The sequence below is a fragment of the Thermobia domestica genome, chromosome 9 (assembly GCF_964235325.1).
Source record: "Thermobia domestica chromosome 9, izTheDome1.hap1.1, whole genome shotgun sequence".
In the NCBI taxonomy this organism is placed as follows: Eukaryota; Metazoa; Arthropoda; class Insecta; order Zygentoma; family Lepismatidae; genus Thermobia; species Thermobia domestica.
In genome coordinates this window covers 43,760,089-43,784,940 of record NC_137462.1, presented here as the reverse complement: position 1 = coordinate 43,784,940, position 24,852 = coordinate 43,760,089, and the positions used below count along the sequence as shown (strand labels likewise).

Genomic DNA, 24,852 nt, shown 5'->3' with positions numbered 1-24,852 from the left:
CTGGAAAAAAATTCATAGGTAAATTACAAAAACCGGTGGCAATCTGTTTTCCACTCCTCTATGTAAATCAATTTACACCTATAAAGTAAAACTACTAATATGAAATGGTGTAAAATTACATTTTTATCAATATAAATATCATACTTTCTTATAAATTTACTGTAAATTTGCAAAATAACCCAGCAAATTTTGTAATTTAATCTAAGGAAATGTATATCAACTTACAAAATAAGGGGTAAATGATTTTACATTGATGTTTGGCAATTTAATTACAATTTTTTTTCAGTGTACTTATCCATTACTAGATCATGATTCTCCATTAAATAGTGACATCGTTAAAGCCGTCGCATTTGCAACATACCTACAGGGAATCTTCATTCGGCTTCCATCTGCATTCACTCAGCGCCCTCACGCGGTCCATACAATCTCACGTGAAACTCAGCCAGTTGCAGTACCCGACATCACAAGCAAGAAAATTTCAACACTTGGTTTCGATGTGATTACATGTAGACATATTAAACAAGCTCTCCATCTTCTTTCCATCATCTATACATCCATACTTCGTATAGACTTCATTCTCTGTGAATGGAGAACGTCAATAATGTTTATGTTCCTCAAACTACACAAATCATCAAATGTTGTCTCTTCTTACAGGGCTATTTAATTTACTTCTTTGTACAGCAAAATGTTTTGAAAGAATTCTTATCCAAAGCCTCTATTCTTATCTACCACAATGAAATGTAATACCTTTTCACCAGGCTGGTTTCCGTCTCCATTTTAATACCATAACTAACTAACTAACTAACTAACTCTATGGCCTATGAAACCCGGAGGTTCAGTGCCGCGTTCACAAAAGCTCTCCACTGACTTCTATCCTTAGCTAATTGGATCCAGTTTCTACTTTGTATTCCTATCTCTGCGAGATCCATCTTAATATTATCCTCCCATCTGCGCCTAGGTCTTCCTAATGGTCGTTTTCCGAGTTGTCTTCCAGTCAAGACTTTGAAAGCGTTTCTACTTTCTTCCATTCTAGCTACATGACCTGCCCACCTAAGCCTCCTAGACTTGACGACCCTAACAATGTTGGGTAAACCGTATAAACTATGTAGTTCCTCGTTATGAAGCTTCCGCCATTCCCCATTCTCGTTCCTCTTGGGTCCGAATATTCTTCTCAGAATCCTGTTCTCAAATACTTTCAGTCTATGTTCTTCCCTCAGAGTAAGCGACCATGTTTCGCAACCATACAGAACAACAGGCATGATTATCGTTTTATATATTTTAAGCTTTAAATTCCTCGACAGAATTCGCGACGACAAGAGATTTTGAACCGAATAGTAACACGAATTCCCTGCTTTTAGTCGACATTTAATTTCTTCGTGAATATGATTTTCGTCTGTTAATATTGATCCTAAATATTTGAAAGTATCCACTTTATCAAAAGTATTATTTAATATTTTAACACCTACACAATTTGTCGTATTACGGTCCCGACGCCCTTCCATGTATTTAGTTTTCTCTGCATTTACTTCTAAACCCATGTCCCTGCAAGCGTTTAATAATATCTCTGCATTTATTTCTACTGTTCTCCTATCATCCCCTATTAAATTTACATCATCAGCATATGCCATAACCTGGTGAATGCCGTTCAACTCTAGGCCCTGGTTGCTATCTTTGATTTTCCTTATGGCGTATTCCAGCACAAAGTTAAATAATAATGGCGACAACGCATCTCCTTGTTTCAGGCCATTTTCGACGTGGAAGCTCGTGGACAAAAATTTTCCTACCCGGACTTTACTTTGGGATTCACTTAAACATATCTTAATTAATCTAATTAGCTTTCTCGGTATTCCAAGCTCTGTAAGAACGTTGTATAATGTTTCTCTCCTAACCGAGTCGTAAGCCTTTCTAAAATCAATAAATAGTTGATGTACCGGGGTATTGTATTCCCACTTCTTTTCGAGTATTTGGCGAATGGTAAATATTTGGTCGATAGTTGATCGATTTCGTCTAAATCCGCACTGATAACCTCCAATAATTTCATCTGCGTATGGAGTCAATCTTGCTAACAGAATATTTGAAAGGATTTTATAGGATGTTGACAGAAGAGAAATGCCTCGATAATTATTACAGTCAGTTTTGTCGCCTTTCTTGTGAATTGGAACAATGATTGACTCTTTCCACTCTTGTGGCAATTCTTCCTTGTTCCAGATAAGGAGAATGAGTTTGTGTATCTTGTTCCACAATTTTTCGCCTCCAGCTAAAATTAACTCAGCCGGAATTTCATCTACACCCGGAGATTTGTGTTTCTTTAATTTCTTTATAGCGGCTTCCACTTCTATTCGATTGGGTTCTGGAATATACGGTTCTGCGGTGTGTATCTCCTTTTCTCCACGCACATTAGTTTTTGGCTGCGTGTTCAGCAAATCGTCAAAGAAATCTTTCCATCTATTTAAGAGGCTATCCGTATCAGTGAGAACTGTCCCGTCAGATTTCTTTAATATATAAGCACGAGGGTGATAGCCTTTCTTAAATTCGCTGATCCCCTTATACATGTCCCGAATATTTTTATTTTTACTATTATCTTCAAGTTCCTTAATTTTAGCTTTCAAAAAATCCCGTTTCTTTGTTCTAAAAGTTTTGGAAGTTTCCCGCCTGATATCTGCGAAATTTTGTGTAGTTATTTCATTCGGAGTTTGTAGCCACCGTAATTTTGCCTGTTTTCTCTTCTCTGCTAGTTTAATGCATTCTTGGTCGAACCATGGTTTGTTCCTACGTATTTCCGCGTGTCCCAATTTTCCTATTGCTGAACTTTTAATGCTATCTCTAATTTCAATCCAAGTATTCTCAACACTAGTGCACTCCGAGTCTTCTAAAACCGAGAATCTATTCGAAACTTCAATCTGGTATTCCTCTCTTACCTGGGTCTCTTCTAATTTCTTTAAATTAAATCTCTCCGTTTTCGGACATTGAGTATTACCTTTATTCAACGATAATCTCTCCCGTATTATCGCTGCTACCAGGTAGTGATCAGTGTCACAATCAGCCCCTCTAAACGACCGGACGTCAATTATGCTAGATTGTCTTCTTCTATCTACTAAAACGTGATCAATTTGATTATGTGTTTTTCCGTCTGGTGATGTCCAAGTATATTTATGAACGTCGCGATGTGGGAATTTTGTACTCTTCACGATTAGGTTTTTGGATGTTGCAAAGTTCACGAGTCTAACACCGTTGTCATTACTTTCCTTATGCAAACTTTCGTTCCCTATAATCGGTTTGAAAATATCCTCTCGTCCTACCTTCGCATTGAAATCCCCTAATAGAATCTTCATATGGTATCGCGCGAGTTGGTCAAATATCCGTTCCACTTCTTCGTAAAAACTATCTTTTATATCGTCACCCTTATCTTCAGTTGGAGCATGTACATTTAAAACAATAATATCACACCACCGTCCCTTAAGAGTAATAAAAGAAAGTCTGTCAGTAACAAATTCAACCCGTTTAATTGCTGGTAATATTCGTTTGTGAACGAAAAACCCTGTTCCTAACTGGTGATTTTTATTTCCTTCCCCGTAAAAGAACGTAAAATTTCCGGAATTCTCAGATCCATTTCCTTCCCACCTAACTTCCTGAACTCCTACTAAGTCCATCCTGTATTTCTCTAACTCACTCGTTACAGATTTTAACGCGCCTGCCCTATAAAGACTTCTAATATTCCATGTTCCAAATCTCATGTCCATTTTCTTTTGCTGATGTCGTGTCAAGTTATCAGTCCTTGTCCGAGGCTTTTGTGAATGTTTCTGAACAAGTACCTTTTTTTACAGGATGAGGGTGTTAGCCTTACCCAAACCCCCAAGCTGGAGGACCACTCCTAGTTGTCTGTCCGCGACTGCTTATTCAGTATATTCGCAGCTAACCTCTATATCTAGAGGCCTTCTCCTCGATCCGCAACCTGAGGACGCGCCATGCCGTGGTGACAGGAACCCACGTTACACGCGACCATTTTAATACCATACAGAGATCAAATATTTGATGTATCTAATACAATTACCAATCTATTTAATACACCATTTTCAATCTTGTCTAGTACTTTTTGGCCTGGAAGAGGTATTCAGTAAGATATGGCATGCAGCTCTCACACACAAATTCCTTCCGAAACTTTTAGTTCCATACATCAGACTTGTATATAATTTTCCCCATAATCGTCTTGCTTATGTAGCACACTTAATGACATTCTTTTGTATCCGACATTAATTTTATCCGGAGTATCTCAAGGATTCCCTTGTCGCCTTTCCTTTATCCACAATATACATGTATAGCAGATATTCCAACATTCTTTCCGAATACTGCATTCCTTACCTTAGGCCGAACTATTCATCGCACATATAATTAAATAAATGCCTATCTCACCTGGTGTATCAAATGAAGTTTGTAACTACAGGGTGTGATTGAAAAGTACCGGAACTTTTCCCGCCGCGCGGCTCCCTAGCGTTTGAAAAATGTGAGGGGCGGGGGGAAATGTGCGCGGCATCTTCCTCTTTCAAGCGGAACTTGGCCCAGTGCGCTGCGAGCAGCGGTTGAGAAAGCATCGCTGTCCGCGCGAACGTCGTTTTGGTCGTCGGTCACGTTTTTTGAGCGCCGAAAATGGAGTAAAAGATTGACCAACGCTACGCCATCAAGTTCACCGAGGGGTCGTACTCGTAGCACCATGTTTCATCACCACTGATCACACTGTCTAATAACTCTTCGTCGGCTTCCAGCACTTCACGACTCATTTTCATTCGCAGTTCTTTTTGCTCCTCGGTCAACACCTTGGGGACCAGTTTGGCGCACACCTTCCGCATATTCAATTCTTCAGTCACAATTTTTTTGCACTGCATAGTATGTCAAATTAAGTTCTTCGCTGATCTCCTGGAGGGTTGTCCGACAGTCCAGGTTCAGGTATTCGCGAACTCGGTCGACGTTTTCTTCGGTTTTCGACGTCGACAGCCTCCCAGAGCGTGGTTCGTCATCGGTGTCCTCCCGGCCTTCCCTGAAGGCCTTGTGCCACTCAAAGATCCGAGTACGGGACATCACATCTTCCCCAAAAGCTTCCTTGAGCAGGTCCTAGGTCTCGGTGAACGTCTTTTTTAGTTTGACACAAAACTTGATGGCGTAGCGTTGGTCAATCTTTGACTCCATTTTCGGCGCTCAAAAAACGTGACCGACGACCAAATAGACGTTCGCGCGGACAGCGATGCTTTCTCAACCGCTGCTCGCAGCGCACTGAGCCAAGTTCCGCTTGAAAGAGGAAGGTACCGCGCACATTTTCCCCCACCCCTCACATTTTTCGAACGCCAGGGAGCCGCGCGGCGGGAAAAGTTCCGGTACTTTTCAATCACACCCTGTAAATGCAGATAAAACACAACCAATACTGTTTCTTTCGCCAAAAGGCAGATAACGTATAAATCAAAACGCTGCGCTCCTCAACATTCAAGTATATAACGAGCACATTCAACCAACACAAGTAACTTACAGAATCTGGACATTATTTTCGATATTCAATTTACCTGGCGCTCTCGTTTTTGAATGTGACATGAAAGTCCTTCTAATCTTCTCATGTATCTTCTCAATGTATCTTCTCAATCACCTACTCAAGAACTTTATAACATTATATCTTTTCCACATGTTCTATTTCGCATCGAATTTTACGCTCGAAATACATTACAAGATTTGAATACAAACATCCGCTCTCTTAATATCATACAAGCAGACATTATATACATCCCACCTCGTATACTTCTTGATACATCCTAGTCGCTACTTATCGCCCTCTACCGATACACCATTCCTCTCGGTCATCCGGATTTAGATGCAGTTACAGCTTTTTCATCACCAATCATTCCTCATCATTTTCAGCGCAAGTGTTAACAGGCCATCTATTTGTCTTCATCAATCTCAGAGCTACTCGCACATCTGGACAGAAGGTAAATTCATTTGTTTAATTATCTTTCATCTATGTCTTGTGTTGTTACACTTTTCCTAATTCTAAACCTTCCCATAGACCACTGAATATACTTGTTGTATGGCAAGTAATTTCAATATATCTTACCATAAAGAGAACACAATTCTCTGATGATGATAGCTCTTAGCTGATGTAGGACAAAAAACTTATAAATAATTATATTTGTTTGACATATAGGATTTTGAGGCGACTGTGATACTTCTCCTAAATCATTGTTCTTTGTAAATACAAAGTTTGGTTGATCATTGTTGAATAATACAGATACCGATATTAGTACCTTAATGACTTGAATTCATCATTCGAACTACGCTGTTACTAACAACACAGGATATAAATTGAAAGAACTCTGTGGGCCGCTCCTACTTACTAGTTCTTTAACACCGCTCAACACCAGTTGTGTATCAGACCGGTAACAGTGGGCCTGTGTTAACCGTAACATTGGACCATTGGTGTTGAAATAACACGCTTAAGTGGTAGTCACAATGCGACTACGCACTGTTACGACGTCGACGTGTAACAAAAAAAAATAATATTTGTATTGCATTAATTATCCTTGATTCATTGTAACATATATTTGAAAAGCTGCAATTGAAGATAAGTAAATTCGTCAGCTGGCAATTTAAACTTCTTCATCTTAAAGATAATGGTATAACCATGTATTTACTAGGATAGCTTATTGAGAAAGATTCTAAAATGATAGGAGAATTAACCTCTTCTCGTTTTGATTTGCAGGAGGAATGTCCTGGAACAGCAGTTGTCGGACGGTATTGGTGACATGGGTCAGATTAAATGGTCGCTGGCTCTTTGCGTTCTTGCCGTCTTTATCCTTGTCTACTTCTCGCTCTGGAAAGGAGTTAGAAGCGCTGGAAAGGTAAGTAATAAATTTTGTTTACTAAGTTTTGTGTTTTCCTGGTTTTGTGTATTGTTTGCTGCTTATAAACAATAACACGTGTCGTTTGTAAACATGTGCTCACGCTGTAATGTGAAAATCTTTACAATACAAAATACGAGGACTGCTCAGGTCCATATTTAACCCATATTTCATTTTAAGGCCATTGACTAAATATATGGTTACTATATTAGTCTAGGGGCCACCCATAGGTCCTGTTGGATCGAAAAGGTCGAGGGAAAATTATTACTGGACTTTGTCTAATGGTACTAGTGGATGATTTCTGGTTTGGTCACATGTTCTGAAAACCGTGAGTTTTTGTACAATGTGGCCGCCAAGGTCAAGTTCGTCGAAAAATTACTTTATATCACAAATCTTTGAATATAATTAAAACAGTTGAGTTTTTTAATACTGTTAATACAAAAGTTGATCAGAATTAAATTTTGTGCAAATTCACTATTTTTATCTTTTTGTCCAGTGGCGTAGCGTGATCAAAAATTTAAGGGGCACTTTTCCTAAACTATCTTATAAATATCTGGATCATACAAATATCCATATGATAAAGAGGTAAGTATATATTTCAAGGGAAAAAGTTGGGGCATGTACCTCCCTGTTCCACCCTTCCCCCGACGCGACGCTCTTGAATAAAACCTATCTTTATAGCAGAAATGCGCGCAAAGTTAAATGCTGATATATAACGTAAATATGTACGCTACATTTTATTTTTTTTTTTTTTACTTTTACGATCTTTAGTTAAATGTAAGTCATTGTAATTTCTCGGAGGTTTTATTTCATTAAGTAAAAGTAGTCTTACTGTATTTAGCAAACCCAGTAATAATTACTAGTTCTTTTTGTATATAACCTACATTTGTATATCTTCTTTCTCTATTATGTGTTCTTAGTTCTGAATATGATTCCTACTTATTTAAAAGAAAATAAATTTAATCTGCAAAGATACTTAAATTACATTCTTGCTTATAAGCTTATTGTTTCCTAGAATGATTAAAGTTTAATACCGCAATTCTGAAATACAACGTACGTATAAAAACATTTTCCTGGGCCTAGATTCGTTCCACTGTATTTCCATCCACAGAAACAATTCAAATTTTACAGAGGCAACAATTCTTTCTGAAATGAAATCCTAGAAAATATATGGATATCATTGAGTCAGTGAAATGTCTTCAAGATTTATATGAAGTTAAAGACCGAGATGCAACAATACGTTCGCATATTGAAATTTCCAACGTTATGCAACCCATCATCGATGATTCCAATTCCTTTGTGGAAGACGGATTCAATAAGTCAAAAGTGTTGTGTTTCCAGTCTTTCTAGCGGATAGAAAGGACAATTGGGAGCTTCACGTGTCTGTCCTCCGATGGTCCCTTTCACTGTTCTTTGCGTTGGAAAAGTTCTAGATGGGGCTCAATTCATTTGGAAGACTGCCTGAAGCTTCAAGAAACACAGAATGGCATCCATAAGGAGTTCATGAGAGGTCACTTTGTTGTCCAACAAACAGATCGAAACTTTAGTGGAGTTACAATGGACCATGCACTAGAGCAACTGTATAACAAACCTGCAAATGGTTCAGGAAGAATCATTGAGATCACAAGATAGAAGGAAGTTGTTGCCCAACACGACCTAATTCAACATGAAAAGACCAGTACCAAACACTTTGATTGTAGGATGTGTGGCTTCCAGGAAAATGACGAGTACACGCTTCACCACCAATTCTCATGAAGTGTTATGCAGTTATATGCCGATTCTGTGAAAAATGTGAATTTTATCTGTGAAAGACAGAACTCGTTTGATTTAAATGATTGTAGTTTGTACAATCTAGTAACTGAAAAACATTATACGGAAACCGACGAGAACTTCAAGCTGACGTTCATGAGCATTGGCGATAGAGAGAATACATTAAATTTCGCGACAATAGACTTATTTAAAAAGACAGTAAGTTGTCCTGTCCCCTGGTGCGAATAAGAAAAACCGAAGACTCAACAAAAAACAAGAAATTTGATATCTTAAGGGAAACATCTGAAAGTATGAGGATTATTTATATAGATAGGGAGAAAGAATACCCACTCGATCGCTTATTATGCTACGAAATAACTTAAATTTCATTCTTGCTAACAGAAGACTATTTCCTGTCCAAATTAAACAAATCTGAAATGATACAGGAACTGGAAAATGAATTATCTGAAATGCCTACTTCAACTATCTCTACGTCTTCCTTAGCAACTTCAGCTGCATTTGACTTCATTCTGCCGTGCTCCTGTTGCGTCGGCTGGAAAGTCGTTGATGACGTTTGGAGATGTTGCACGTCATATCTTGCGTAGAATTCTATCAATAGCACAAACATCAAGAAGAATAGATATCATATTCAATGGGTATAAAGAGGATAGTGTAAAATCGTACGAACGCCTCAGAAGATGTGAGAGTCAACACATTGAAATTGCCATCAATGGCGCAAAACCCCTAATGCTAAAAGATATACATGCATTCTGGGCATCTTCCCAAAATAAGTACAGACTGTAATTGCTATTCGCTGACTATTTGATGAGAGTCATGAATTACGAGGGATGGATGTGTATGTTGGTGGGTTAGAAGTTTGTGAGGAAAGAAGAATTCGCATATTAAATGAGGAAATAAGCGATGTTCCTGATTTGCAACGCGAGCTAGAAGAAGCTGATGAGAGGATATTTTTTTTTAATATATTAAGCATGCAGTCTCCAACTCGAGCATTAAGTGCAATTCTTGCATCGTCTGATACTGATGTCTTCATTTGTTTCTTGCATTGTTACCAGAAAGACTTCAAAAGTCACGGATTAGTAGAATTATGGGTATTAGGTGAAGCTAGGATCACTTCACGGTATGTCCCCATTCATATTCTTGCTAAATGTTTGCGGAGACCCATGATTGCTGTCTTACCGGCAGCCTACGCTTTAACCAAAAAAACATGGCACAGTATCTGACTGAATTCGGCAAAGAAGAATTGTCAGAAACTATGATAATGTCTGCAGAAACCTTTCTAGCGCAGATGATGTCCAGTAAATTCTCATCGATGGATAAATATAAAATTCACCAGTATCGTCGCATGAAGCAAATTATCGCCAACCTCATCTTCGATATATCTTTACATCAGAAGTGCTTACTTTCAGTGCTACAAGTGGTACCACATACTTGATGAAGTCACAGAACTCGACCCATCTCACGATGTCAGTATGGCTACACGGACAATGATGGCGAATGGATCCCAGAAATGACACTTGGAACTCTCGACTTCCCATTCCCCTGCACTTGCAAAAAAAAATTCGCAAGAAATACATCTTCTAAGTGTCGCATTAATGTTGTGTCTTGTTGTCAATTCTTCAGTTGTGAAAGCAGCGAATATAAGAATCAGTCCACGTGATTTTGATGTTCTTGACTCACGTCTATTTTTATAAATCACATCTATGTGCACCTATTCCTGTAAAAATGTATATATTCTAAATTAAACAACACCTCAATATTACGTTATTTGTTTATCGATTGCAATTATATTCCAACTTACGCGTTAGTGTTGCAAAGAAAATTGGAAATAAAATCTTTGTTTGTATGTTCAGCGCAATCAGTATTTGAAGTGACTGGAGAGAAAACAATTCATAGAACTAAAAAAATAAAATAAAATAAAATAAAATGAACAAATACGGTATCAGTATATATAACTTCAAATTTAACATGGTAATAAGCGAGAATATAATTTAAGTTTTTTGCAGAATAAAATTATTTTCTTGTAAGCAAATGGGATTTATATTCAGAACTCAGATATAAAAAATGTAGATTCTATCCAATAGAACTAGTTAATACTGGCTTTACTGAATACACTACGATTCCTTCTACTAAGTGAAATAAAACCTCTGAGAAATTACAGTGACTTACATTCAACTAAATACTTTAAAAGTAAAGTAAACTGTAGCGTATACGTTTACATTACACATCAGCATTTAACTTTGCGCGCATTTTTGCGATAAAGGTAGGTTTTAGCCAAGAGTGTTACGTCGGGGACAAGGGTGGAACAAGGAGATACGTGCCCCAACTTTCTCCCCTGAAATATCTACTTACCTCTTTATCATATGGATATTTGTATGGTCCAGATATTTATAAGATAGTTCAGGAAATAGTGCCCCTTAAATTTTTGATCACGTTACGCCACTGGACAAAAAGGTAAAAACAGTGAATTTGCTCAAAATTTAATTCTGAACAATTTTTTTTTGAAAGCTATTTTTTTTTTTTTTTTTAGAAAACTCAACCGTTTTAAATACATATATTTAAAGATTTGTGATATAAGGTAATTTTTCGGCGATCTTTGATCTTGGCGGCCATCTTACCAAAAAAAAAAAAAAAACTCACGGTTTCCAGAACATGTGACCAAGTCAGAAATCATTCACTAATACCATTAGACGAAGTCTAGTAATAATTCGCTCTCGACTTTTTCGATCCACCAAGACCTATGGGTGGCTCCCGCACTATGTGGCAGACTTTTTTTAAAAAAAAAAAAATGAGAATCTTTGCTGATTTAAGAAAATAATTTATATTATTCGAGAAATCTCTGAAGGGCACAGATGCAAAAAGATAATTATTAAAACGAAACTTTTATAATATCGATTACGCACTTGTACAATGGTAATTTGTATTTGCTTGACAGTTAAACGTTGCTACGATGTTGAACATTAACAAGTGAGTTTCGTTTCACAGTGTGAAGCTATGATAGACTTCCAAACTATGGAAATTCAATGCTCAACATTACTGAAGTAATACATTACTGTACCGACTTGAAGTAATACTGATCGCAATAAAGTAATATGATCAAAGATAGAACCTATTCTTCGGACGCTGAATCCATATTAAAAAGCTATTAGTCGCAATGATTACTATTTTTTGTTCTACGACGATAAAGGCTGAAACTGGAAATCGTCAATTTTAACCACTTCCGGTTTAAATGTAGGGTTGATGGAGAAGATGGTACCTATTCTTCAAACGGTGAATAAATTGCAAAAAACTATCTCGATCTTTCTTACCGTGTTTAATTTATGAAAATAAGTATTGAAACCGGAAGTAGTATTAAATTTCAACTACTTCCGGTTTTGGTAGAGTTGCAGATTATGATGGTGTGTACTCTTGTCACCTTGACTTCAGAAAACCGATTGTCACTATTTATTATCATTTTTGTTCTCTGACGATAGATGCTGGAACCGGAAATTGTAATTTGAACAATTCCAATTTTAATATGTGGTTAATGGAGGAAATGGAACCTATTCTTAGGACGTTGAATCAATTGCGAAAAGCTGATCTGAATTTCTCTTACCGTTTTTGCCTCTGAAAATCAATATTGAAACCAGAAATAATAGTAAATTTCAACCACTTCCGGCTTTGGTAGAGCGTTGTTTTTTGTGATAATACACTCTCTTGAGACACTGAATCGATTGAAGAAAATCCATCTATTACTATTTTTCTTCTTTGGCGATAAGTGTTGAAAACCGGAAGTCACTCATTGGAGCCGCTTTTGGTTTGAATAGACAGTTATTGGAGAAAATGGAACCAATATTCTTGGAACGCTGAATCGATTGCAGAAAAGTGCATCTCGGTATCTCTTACCGATTTTGCTCTGATACCTATCGACAGACAGACGGACGGACGGTCAAACAACCTGTTCTATAAGTCTTCCCATACTTATGCATGGCATAGTTTGAAAGTCTAATAATTATTAAAATTATACATATAAGATTTAATTTTAGCAGCAAGGCTATATGAGACGCCTACAGGTTAACGTGGGATCCGAACCACATGAGCTTCCGCAGGGAGTCAAACCCGGGTACAGGATATTTCTAGGCTTTCAGCATCTATGGTCTTTTAAGCTCGTCTCATACGAAGGATAATGTTCCTCGGCGATCATACAACTTGAAGAAATGGGGAAGGAAAGTGGTGATCTGGGATTGTTATATGAGACGTTTGCCCGATGTGATATACTCGGTATATAAAATACTTAGACCTAAGATGCTTGTTAGTTTCTTAATTGCCATTACTGACACATTCAACAGAATTGAAATATAAATGTCTGTTTTACTGGTTAGATACTTTCTGACAACGGAAAAAGTGAAAGTATACCTCTCAGCAAAGTGTCCCGGCTTGGAAGATTTACTTCCCAACAAAGTGTCCCGGCTTCGAAGATAGATTTACTTCCCAACAAAGTTTTCCTGCTTTTAAGATTTACTTCCCAACAAAGTGTCCCGGCTTGGAAGATTTACTTCCCAACAAAGTGTCCCGGCTTGGAAGATTTACTTCCCAACAAAGTGTCCCGGTTTGGAAGATTTACTTCCCAACAAAGTGTCCCGGCTTGGAAGATTTACTTCCCAACAAAGTGTCCCGGCTTGGAAGATTTACTTCCCAACAAAGTGTCCCGGCTTGGAAGATTTACTTCCCAACAAAGTGTCCCGGCTTGGAAGATTTATTTCCCAATAAAGTGTTCCTGCTTTTAAGATTTACTTCCCAACAAAGTTTCCCGGCTTGGAAGATTTACTTCCCAACAAAGTGTCCCGGCTTGGAAGATTAACTTCCCAATAAAGTTTTCCTGCTTTTAAGATTTACTTCCCAACAAAGTGTACCGGTTTGGAAGATTTACTTCCCAATAAAGTGTTCCTGCTTTTAAGATTTACTTCCCAACAAAGTGTATCGGCTTGGAAGATTTACTTCCCAACAAAGTGTCCCGGCTTGGAAGATTTATTTCCCAATAAAGTGTTCCTGCTTTTAAGATTTACTTCCCAACAAAGTTTCCCGGCTTGGAAGATTTACTTCCCAATAAAGTGTCCCGGCTTGGAAGATTAACTTCCCAATAAAGTTTTCCTGCTTTTAAGATTTACTTCCCAACAAAGTGTACCGGTTTGGAAGATTTACTTCCCAATAAAGTGTTCCTGCTTTTAAGATTTACTTCCCAACAAAGTTTCCCGGCTTGGAAGATTTACTTCCCAATAAAGTGTCCCGGCTTGGAAGATTAACTTCCCAATAAAGTTTTCCTGCTTTTAAGATTTACTTCCCAACAAAGTTTCCCGGCTTGGAAGATTTACTTCCCAACAAAGTGTCCCGGCTTGGAAGATTAACTTCCCAATAAAGTTTTCCTGCTTTTAAGATTTACTTCCCAACAAAGTGTACCGGTTTGGAAGATTTACTTCCCAATAAAGTGTTCCTGCTTTTAAGATTTACTTCCCAACAAAGTGTCTCGGCTTGGAAGATTTACTTCCCAACAAAGTGTCCCGGCTTGGAAGATTTATTTCCCAATAAAGTGTTCCTGCTTTTAAGATTTACTTCCCAACAAAGTTTCCCGGCTTGGAAGATTTACTTCCCAATAAAGTGTCCCGGCTTGGAAGATTAACTTCCCAATAAAGTTTTCCTGCTTTTAAGATTTACTTCCCAACAAAGTGTACCGGTTTGGAAGATTTACTTCCCAATAAAGTGTTCCTGCTTTTAAGATTTACTTCCCAACAAAGTTTCCCGGCTTGGAAGATTTACTTCCCAATAAAGTGTCCCGGCTTGGAAGATTAACTTCCCAATAAAGTTTTCCTGCTTTTAAGATTTACTTCCCAACAAAGTGTACCGGTTTGGAAGATTTATTTCCCAATAAAGTGTTCCTGCTTTTAAGATTTATTTCCCAACAAAGTTTCCCGGCTTGGAAGATTTACTTCCCAATAAAGTGTCCCGGCTTGGAAGATTAACTTCCCAATAAAGTTTTCCTGCTTTTAAGATTTACTTCCCAACAAAGTTTCCCGGCTTGGAAGATTTACTTCCCAATAAAGTGTCCCGGCTTGGAAGATTAACTTCCCAATAAAGTTTTCCTGCTTTTAAGATTTACTTCCCAACAAAGTGTACCGGTTTGGAAGATTTACTTCCCAATAAAGTGTTCCTGCTTTTAAGATTTACTTCCCAACAAAGTTTCCCGGCTTGGAAGATTTACTTCCCAATAAAGTGTCCCGGCTTGGAAGATTAACTTCCCAATAAAGTTTTCCTGCTTTTAAGATTTACTTCCCAACAAAGTGTACCGGTTTGGAAGATTTACTTCCCAATAAAGTGTTCCTGCTTTTAAGATTTACTTCCCAACAAAGTGTCTCGGCTTGGAAGATTTACTTCCCAACAAAGTGTCCCGGCTTGGAAGATTTATTTCCCAATAAAGTGTTCCTGCTTTTAAGATTTACTTCCCAACAAAGTTTCCCGGCTTGGAAGATTTACTTCCCAATAAAGTGTCCCGGCTTGGAAGATTAACTTCCCAATAAAGTTTTCCTGCTTTTAAGATTTACTTCCCAACAAAGTGTACCGGTTTGGAAGATTTACTTCCCAATAAAGTGTTCCTGCTTTTAAGATTTACTTCCCAACAAAGTGTCTCGGCTTGGAAGATTTACTTCCCAACAAAGTATTATAGTTTAGAACAGCAGGAATTTGGTAATCTTACCTAATGACAACACCGATGCTATAGAGCAGGGTTTGATTTGTTAATTTACGATTGGCAGGGATAGGTGGATCACAATATGTAGTGCATTAGCATATACATTAGGGCAGTGCGGAAACAAAACATTCAATTATCAAAAGTAACAAAACAATAATAGAAAATGTAGTAAAGATAGAGTAATACAAAAAGTACGTACACACAACAAACTGAAGTTGTCTTTTTTTAAAAAGAAAATCATTACTTACGTTTTAGTTGAAAAGGCGAGGTGCATGTGAACATTCTTCGACATTTCTTGCTTTCCCGGTAGGATTGTCTGTAGCACTGTGACACTTCAATTTTATCCACATTATTGCATATTCTTCGGCATTAAAGAAACGTAAAGGTGGACCATTTATAGATACAAAAAGGAGCTTTCTAAGTGTTACAATCTGCATACGATTCCTCAGATCATTCAATGTTTGATTCATAGCAACTAAACCCACGTTCACATTCTGCCGTTGATATCGGTATTATTTCTACAGCTTTCTTAAGTCCCTGAACAGCTGGAGGCATATAAGAAGGACCGTTCTTCTACAAACGAAATTCTTTCACTACGAAGGAAACACCAGTCATTGACTGTTTCAACAATTTGGATAATCGAGGGATGGCATCGTCTCCGAAGAACACTAGTTCATTTTGATCAACAGACCAAGAAGCAGGGTTTAACACTCAAGCATCAACTAAAGTCTTTATTTGGAAAACAGGAGTTTATGTTGTCTAAAAGGGATTGAAGAAATTTCAATCGGAAAGTGTCAAATTTTGTTTTATCACTAGCAGTAGGCTTAGTGATGGACATTCCTTTGAATGTGTTTCTTTGCTCTAATTCATTAAGAGCATTTCTTAACCTCGGGGGATCAACGCACAAATTGATTGATATACCAATTGATTTCTCGTTTGGCTTTGACTGCATATGCACTTCTGTTCTGCAAATAGAGCGAAAGACCTTTCAAAATTTCAAGAACATCATAGATTAATATAAATTCCCTTATGAATAACCAGCTGGTTAGCTTCTTTACTAAACTTTCGAATTTCGATCTCCCACGCACCGGACGGGATGTATCTTTACTACATTTAGTCAAAAGACTGCACAATGCAATGTAACTTTCCCACAGTGACCGCACAGAATTGAATGAAGATGCAATCCAACATACTCCAAACACACAACCCAACTTCAGAATATTTGTTGACAGTTCGTCTGATAATTATTTAAGTAATCTCTGGTTTCTTGGTCTATGAGAAAATACTGAATATAATGCATCCATAAATGCTTGCATATGATACACATCAGAGGCAGATTTAATCACATCTTGAACTGTAAACTCAAGTTTATGATTCATACAGTGAACCACAATGAAGTCGTTGTTCAACAGTTCACGTAATCTTATTGCAACTCCATTGTAATAACCCTGCATCACTGCCACGCCATTTTGCTAAGCCTACAAGATTCTTCAGAACGTATTCCGTTATGCCATGGTTAGATAAAGTCTCTAATAAGTTTCCTTATATAGCTTCTGCTGTAGTGTTGTCAAGGTCGACAATTTCAAAAAAAAATAGTTACACGCAACACCTTCAAAAACTACACGAAAATAAATTATCATACAAGATTATTAGATGTTGTCATGCTCTCATCAATTAAAATACTAAAATTTTCTCCTGACTCCACAATAAACTTAGCAAGTCTTTTTTCATCTCCTCGGCAATAAACATTATCATGTTTTTGCACGCATGATTGGAGTATAACATATTTCCCACGGAAACCCCATTTAATCTCTGAAGTCCAACCAAAAAAGAATGTGTCAAGAAAGACAGATTTTCTTTAGCAATCATATACCAAGGTATGCAGTACGCATGAGTGCTGCTGCTGTTCAAATTTTTTCTTCATTTTGGAGTTGCCATGGACGCATGCTTTTTTGTATGAATTCCTCAATGTGCCGTTCCTTCCGATTATCCATTATTTCCATGCACTTGAGGTGGCCTTTGCCTCTTCCATGATCACCAATTTTCTCATAAAGTTTCTTGGGATTAGTTACAGAAACACCGTCTATAAACGCATTGTCGATACGTACGTGTTCCATACTATCTACGATAAGAGATCGAATTTCACAGCACACGGAACAAATAACTAATTTCATTTTGTTTATTGCCAACCACGGTCTGCTCTTCTTCCAGTTATTCAAACAAGATAATTCAACACAACCACCGACGTTTGCACTACTCTCGTTTCCCGACTCTGTGAAAATGATACTATTACCATCACATTTGACACGTTTTTCTGCTGGTGGATTTTTTATATTGGTATTCACTTCATCAGAAAGTTTTACCTTATCCGATGAAGAGCCTGTATTTGCTGTTTCATTTGGCGGTCTCGGTTCCTGTTTCTTCGTCCTGTTTCATAAAATAGCAATATAAGTTCGTTGTTTCTCCATTATGACGGCTATAGCCCTACGTAAATGGTACTACAGACATGCACTTTAATGTTTAAGATTAGTTCACGAACACAAATGTTCAAAAATAATACACACGCATAGGTTTATGATTTCATAAAAAACACAAATATAAGAAACTACCAGAATATTGATCGGTATAAGTAAGTATTCGGTTTACACCGGTGTAAAATACACTCCGCGCAAGAAAGAACGCACAGCTACCATTAACTGAACACGAGAGAACACTAGAGGGCTCATCCACATTAAACTCAGTGCAAACAACTCTAAAGTCCTGGCCCTGCCTACTTCTTTTCTTTTTCTTTAAAGCCAAACGAAACCTATATAACTCTTCGATTATTTGAAAATCCAAATTAACCGAAGTAGTGTATTGTTGTCAATTTAACACCGCCCCCTATGTGGCTACGACCGATAGAGCAAAGCATCTATGTTTTCCTACGCCCAACGAGCAATAAAGCTTGATGTTCCAAACGGATCTGTCACGGCGACAGCCGCAGTCGAAAAACAAAAATGGCATTGACCCCGCAAGCGCGAATGTATAGTAACTTGAATTTCCTCTATACTTCTAATTTTACACATTGAAATTATTCCTTCTCAACAACCATTCTATTCTAATGATAGTGTAGGTTTCTAGTGTTCTGAGATCAAATTTTCCAGTTCTATGCCTTTATTAGCTATTAAAAAAAAGACTACTGTAGATGACAACACAGACTTGTATTCATTTTTGCCTTTGGTTATGGAGGCTGTATTTTTAAAAAAAAAATGTTGACCGCACATCCTTCTGTAATCTGATGCATGGGGAAAGAGGGAAAACTCTGGTCCATTTGTGCTCTTGGTAGTACCTCAATTGTTTCTTTTCTTGACGGCGGAAGAAGAAACGCGTTATTGGTATATTGATGTCCGGTGCTCCGAGTTTTAATGGTAAGTTTAAACATCAAATCTTCCCCTTCATCTTTGTCTGCAAAGATGAAGGGGACCTTGCAAATATACTACAGACCTTGAAAAACACCCATCTTTGGTTTTGTTTTCTTGGAAGATTCGTTTAAAACTCCCCAAAACGGTATTTTTATGCGAGTAGCTAGCACAAACAAATACAGCCTCATGTAGGCTACGGGAAAGAAGAAAAGGGAAGTGAGACAAAAGAAGCGTCATCCAAAGTTAGAAAACAGAATACTCTAAGAGTGTGATTTTAAATGTTTTCCATGATGAAGGAACTATGTACAGAGAGGGGAAACCACTATCCCTGGTTGGGACGACATTAGCTAAACCAGAAGCCGGGATGATTTTTCCAGAAGGGGGAAATCCCTGGCATCACCCTATATGTGGAACACTGCCATAGAGTATTAATAAATGCCGTAGTTCATCAGATAAATAGTAGGAGTTTGATAATTATCCTTTGCTTTACCGCTATTATCAAAAACTATAAAAGTATGAATCCATCTATTGACACTACTTCCTGAAAAACTGATAACAGTGAAGTAAGCAAGGAGGAGGGTTTGGAGTTTTAACCCCTCTTGTGCAAGATATTATGCAAGAACAAAATATCTCTCCTATCATTAAATCACACCTCTCATTTTTACTCCAGTGGGCAGACAACTTAGAAGACAAAGCCAGATTAATCTCTGCTTCCTCCTTAGAAGTAGGTGTTTGGCTCAAAACCCTGCCTTCGCCCACGCTCGGCCTTCACCTAAGTAATGAATGCTTCCCAATAGCCATTGCGTTACGTCTAGGAGCAGATATATATGTGAAGACCACAAATGTCAAGTATATAAGAGCGAAGTAAATAAAAAAAAGGTTTACATGGCCTTTCATGTTCCAAAAGCGCAGGTAGGCATTCTCGCCACTCAAACGTTAATGGCATTATAATGAGAGCACTAATCTCAGCCGGCATAGCTGCAATAAGAGAACCCATAGGGTGTAGCAGAACAGATGGAAAAAGACCAGATGGGATGACTCTGTTACCGTGTAAGAGAGGTAAAACGCTAATGTGGGACTTTACATGTTCAGATACGTTCGCTCCTTCCAATCCCTCCTTTTCTTCGATTCAGGCGGGAAATATAGCCAGCCGAAACGAAACGGAAAAAAGGAGAAAATACAGTAATCTTGCGAAGAAACATCATTTTGTAACTATCGCTATTGAATCCAGTGGTGCATGGGGCAGAGAAGGTATTAACTTTATAAAAGAAATAGGCAGACGTATCACGCAGTTATCTGGCGATGACAGAGCAAGCACCTTTCTCATACAAAAGAATAAGTATGGCAGTTCTAAGAGGCAATGTCGCCTCAATTCAGGGTACCATACCCAAAGGCAGAGAACTGGAAGAAGTATTCCTACTGTAAGAATATATTTATTCCATTATGTTTTTATTTAATGTTACCATTTTATGTTCATTCAAATATTTTCCATTTGTTTTTCATTTTGTTTTGCTGCTTTCATCAGCGTAAAAGTTTTAGGATTCACCTATTGTGTTGTTAAGCTTAGACTAAAAACATTGTGGACAGAATATTTGTAAAATTTCGTATTATGAAGAGTTTTACTACAATATGCAACAATTAATTATATTATATACATTACACAAAAAAGAATAAAATTACTATATTAAGATTATATACAAACACCTGAAATTATATGAACTTGGAAGCTTGAACTCCCACACTTCACTAACTTCCACGTACACCACTGAGAGAAAGTAATAATTTCTAAAGGAACAGTGAGTATATTGCAACACTGTACCTCGTAATTCTAATTAAATGTTTTTCAAGTAGATTTTCCTCGTAAAGGAATCAAAAGTAGTGAAGTCATTGGATTCCCTTTCAATACGAAAGCCACACAACGAAGGAAACCTTGCTGGAGAAAACAATACACAGTCTCTTCCTCCCCTCTTTGTGTTGTAATACAGAAGTGAACCTTTCCAACGTTCAATCCTTTTAAAATCTCTACGAAAACAATGGTAACGGAGAAATACAATAAGAGATCGCTTGGCAAGTGGAACAATACATATTCCGAAATAGAACTTTTTGGTAATGTGATATTAATGCGAATTGATCGAACGAAGGATTACTCGCAATGAAGCGGCGAAAATGAATGTACTACGTATTAAATAATAATAATGAAAAAATTAAAAAGACTTGAATATCCACCTTTCATTGAGCCACATGTAAGGTTGCAACCTATTCAATATAGTCTGCTACTCGATTTTTTAAAAGCTTTTTTTGATAGATATATATTTTAAAACATGCTACACAAAAATGGCAGTAGTGATTATTAATTGGAAGATTTTGAAGCTTTTATTTTTCTAATCAATAATACGATCCTATTCAAGAATTCTGTAACGTTTATTTCCGTCTTTCAAAAGTTTGTTTACATATTACCCTAAGACAATATGATATTTAGAACTATACGTGGACCCTCGAATCATGTACGGTACATACTATACACCGCACCGGAGATCAAACCCATAAAACACAAGCACAACAATCATGCGTGGTGACCTGGCTTCTCAGGGGGTACTGTTGCCAAATTTGTGGTTTTTCCTTTAAATCAAATAGTTTAGAATGGTTGTTTGGTGTAGAAATTATCCGTCTGCTGGCTAGTGATCAAATCTAGTGGGTCGTAAATTACTTTTGGTTTACATCTAGCGACTATATATAGCGTGAACGATTAATGCGTACAAAAAATTTAAGGGTAGATACCTAAGGTCAAAGCAAGAAGAAAACTCCTCGCCAACTTTTCTCGTGTTGGCGTAGCTTCGGAGCTACAACATGCTGAAAGAGGGAGAAAATGAACTTTATAGCCGTTTATTTCGAATACCAACAAACGCACTGCTGTCGGTGAATTAAATTTACAAAGAAGCCATACCTGCTCTTTCGAAAAGTGCGCATTACAAAATTAAGCAATATGTGAATAAAGAGATTCTCCAAAGAAGGGAGGGATTCCTGGTCACTTTTTAAGATAAAGTTATTTCGAAATAAGATTGTGTTGAAGAAGCTTACAACAGAACAACAGGCAACACTAATTCGTTTGAGTCAACTCAACATTTCAAATCACATTCCGCGATATTTAGGATTTTGTGTTGTGTTGTGTGTGGTTGCATACTTTTCATTAACTAAGATACTCGAGATCAGGGCGCAAAATTTCAAAGTCAGACACATTCGCCAATCCAAAAATTATGGTCGCCACTATCTCTCACGTACAAATTCTGAGAGCCCACCCCCACCCCCTCAACGGCCTTTGGTTTGACAAAGAAGGATATTACATCAGGGCATAAAATTTCAAAATTAAATAATTAGATTCAGGAAAATCACACTGAGAAAAGAATTGTACTTGGCGTATTTAAAAAGGTAGGTTACATGCGTAATTCCTGTAGTTTCTGGACTTAACGTACAGCAGACGTATAACTGAAAACGCATGTTTTATAATACTTTCGATATAAAGGTTCCATCTATACGTACTTCCCAAATGAAACAATATAGGCTGTCAGGATCTCACATACAAATGGACGAATATAACATATACGAGCTGAGGAATGTAACATAATTATATGCATGTGATATACGGAAAACTGTTAGATGTCAGACATCCTGCAAAGGCATGATGTAACATATAAGGGTAAAGCTTATGTACGGATAATGTATGCCCTGTGCTGATTTATGTGGTAAGCAAGAGGATTCCGTATATTTGTAAAATACAATATACCGCTGTTCGGAGAACGGATTTTTCTCAGTGCAATTTTGAATAGAACAATTAATATACATGTTAAAAATATCTTACCTTAAGACTTCATGTTTGTATAACGCTCTCTCTTTGCATTGAAGTACCAGTTGTCGTTTGCAGTTTTCGGATCAAAGGGCTTAAGTGAAGAGCTATTGATGGAAATTGTCAACAAATTATCCAGTGTGTCAGTCTTCAGTGAATTCCTGTAGACAGTCCTAACATTATTGAGACTGCTGAAGCCTCTCTTACATGAAACAGTACTCACAGGTAAAAGTGCACAGATGTGACAATTGGAAGCAAATTTGAGAATCTCGTAAAATGAAGTTTTCACTGCAAATCCCTTTTAGTTTCTTATTCTGTATTTTCTCTAGCTCAGTGACAATTATTTTCGTGCGAAATAAAAACTGTTCAATCGTGTAAGTTAAGGCAGAAACCACTCCTACTGAACACTGGTCGCCAGATCTAAATTCCTGGTTGCCAATGGCGACCTGACGACCGGAAAGCTTCCGCCCTGCTCGAGATACATCATGAATACTAGTTACCAATGAAAGGAGTATAGCCTTGTTATTCGGTCCTGTACATTATATAGACAGACACAATGTAATGTAACAATCGTGGAAACAATGTGACGATCAGTGGCTCAAACACTAAGGTGCAAAGAGCAATGTCCCCAACCTTCTGCGAGAGCTTAATTTTCGTCGAAGTAACAGTAAACAAATTGGAACTATTTTTGAGTTGTTCTGAGATATTAATGAAGGCAAGATATCACAGTTACTAATCAGAGTTGGAGTGGGTCAAGTGGGTCGAGTTTTCTGAGTGTATCAGTGGGTCGTGGGTTAACAGTATGTGACCTACTTCGACCCACTACCCACCACCCACCATGACCCACTGCGACCCACCGACCCACTCTGCTCACTGCATTGTAGACAGCATCTTCTGAACAGTATATTTCTTATAACACTCGACCGTAGCCATAGAAACTAAAGACACGTTTCTTATTGGTTGCAGTTTGCGATTGTCCAAACCAGACCCGCAACCAAAGGGGCTAGAGGCCGTGGATCCCCTAAACTTTTCGTGGCCCCTCCAGAAGAAAACGAGCCCTCCAGGACTTCTAACCCGTTGCTGCTACTACTACTACTACTACTTATACAGTGGAATCGTATAACAAAACTGCACACGTAATGTTATCATTTTTTGAGTTTTATCTTTTACAAAAATAAAAAAACTTTCCGTGACCCGGGCTTGAACCCACGCTAACAGCAATAATAATCACTAACGCATTGCGCTAGTGCGCTCGGCCACGAAGACCGCTAGTAACAGATATTTGATTTCTGCTATAGTTATGATACGAGGTGCGAAACTGATAAATCCAACTAACCAGAACCGCGTATTTAGCTCCTATGAGTAGGATGGAGAGTGATTTAAAAATATGCTTCTGAACACTGGTGAATTTGTCTACGTTTTACTTTGAAGGCCTTCATTTCTCTTTTTCATTTGTTTCTGTTTACTTACATGAGATGAGTATCTCTAAGTGAAAAAAGAACTTGAGACATTTTTGGATATTGATATTTGTAATTTTAATAATAGCAATAGGACTTATACTACAACTTGGCTTTCGAGACACACAGCCGGTGAGTTTAGAGGAGCTAACTAAAGGAAAGAAATGCATTTTTGAATCACTGTAATATATAAAAAAAATAAATGTAACTAAGTGTGCCTAATCATCACGGCCAAATTGCAGTCAAATGAAATGAATTTTGGTATATAGTTAGGCATTAATTCACACTGGAATATTATCATATTGCTTTCATTATAATGGTATCCTAAGGGATAGTGGAGATCCGAATTTTTGCGAAAAAATTGAGTATCTTACAAGCCGTTCAACTTACGGAGCTTAAATTCAATATATTAACTCTTTATTGTAAATGAACAGAACGTCCCCTAGCATTTTTTAAACTTCTCATTTATGGGGAGGGGCGGCACTTTCTATATATGTTAAATTGATAGTGGGTTAGTTTGTAAAAATAATCGAAAACGATCGATATTACTTGACAAACAAACATTATAGTGCTTTGCATCATATATCCATACATGCATACCATCAGGGGCGGATCCAGGACGCACTTCTGGGGGCCGGTGGGTTGTAATACTGCTACTTAGAGCTACTTTTAAGAGCTCCAAACTCTAGGTTTTATTTATATATAAAATAAGAAAGTTTCCTCTTCTGGAAGGCAAACGCCCCGATTGACCCCCTGGATCCACCCCTGCTTACCATGCGCTTTCTACTAT

General features: G+C 37.6%; 1 protein-coding gene across 1 annotated transcript in view; it reads left to right on the top strand.

The window, feature by feature from the left end:
• Positions 1-24,852, top strand: part of SerT (Serotonin transporter) — a 159,830-nt gene that overhangs the window by 62,503 nt on the left and 72,475 nt on the right. Inside the window, exon 3 of the mRNA XM_081771026.1 lies at positions 6,737-6,875. Within this exon, the coding sequence (XP_081627152.1) occupies positions 6,737-6,875 (139 nt within the window). The remainder of the gene's footprint in view (positions 1-6,736; positions 6,876-24,852) is intronic.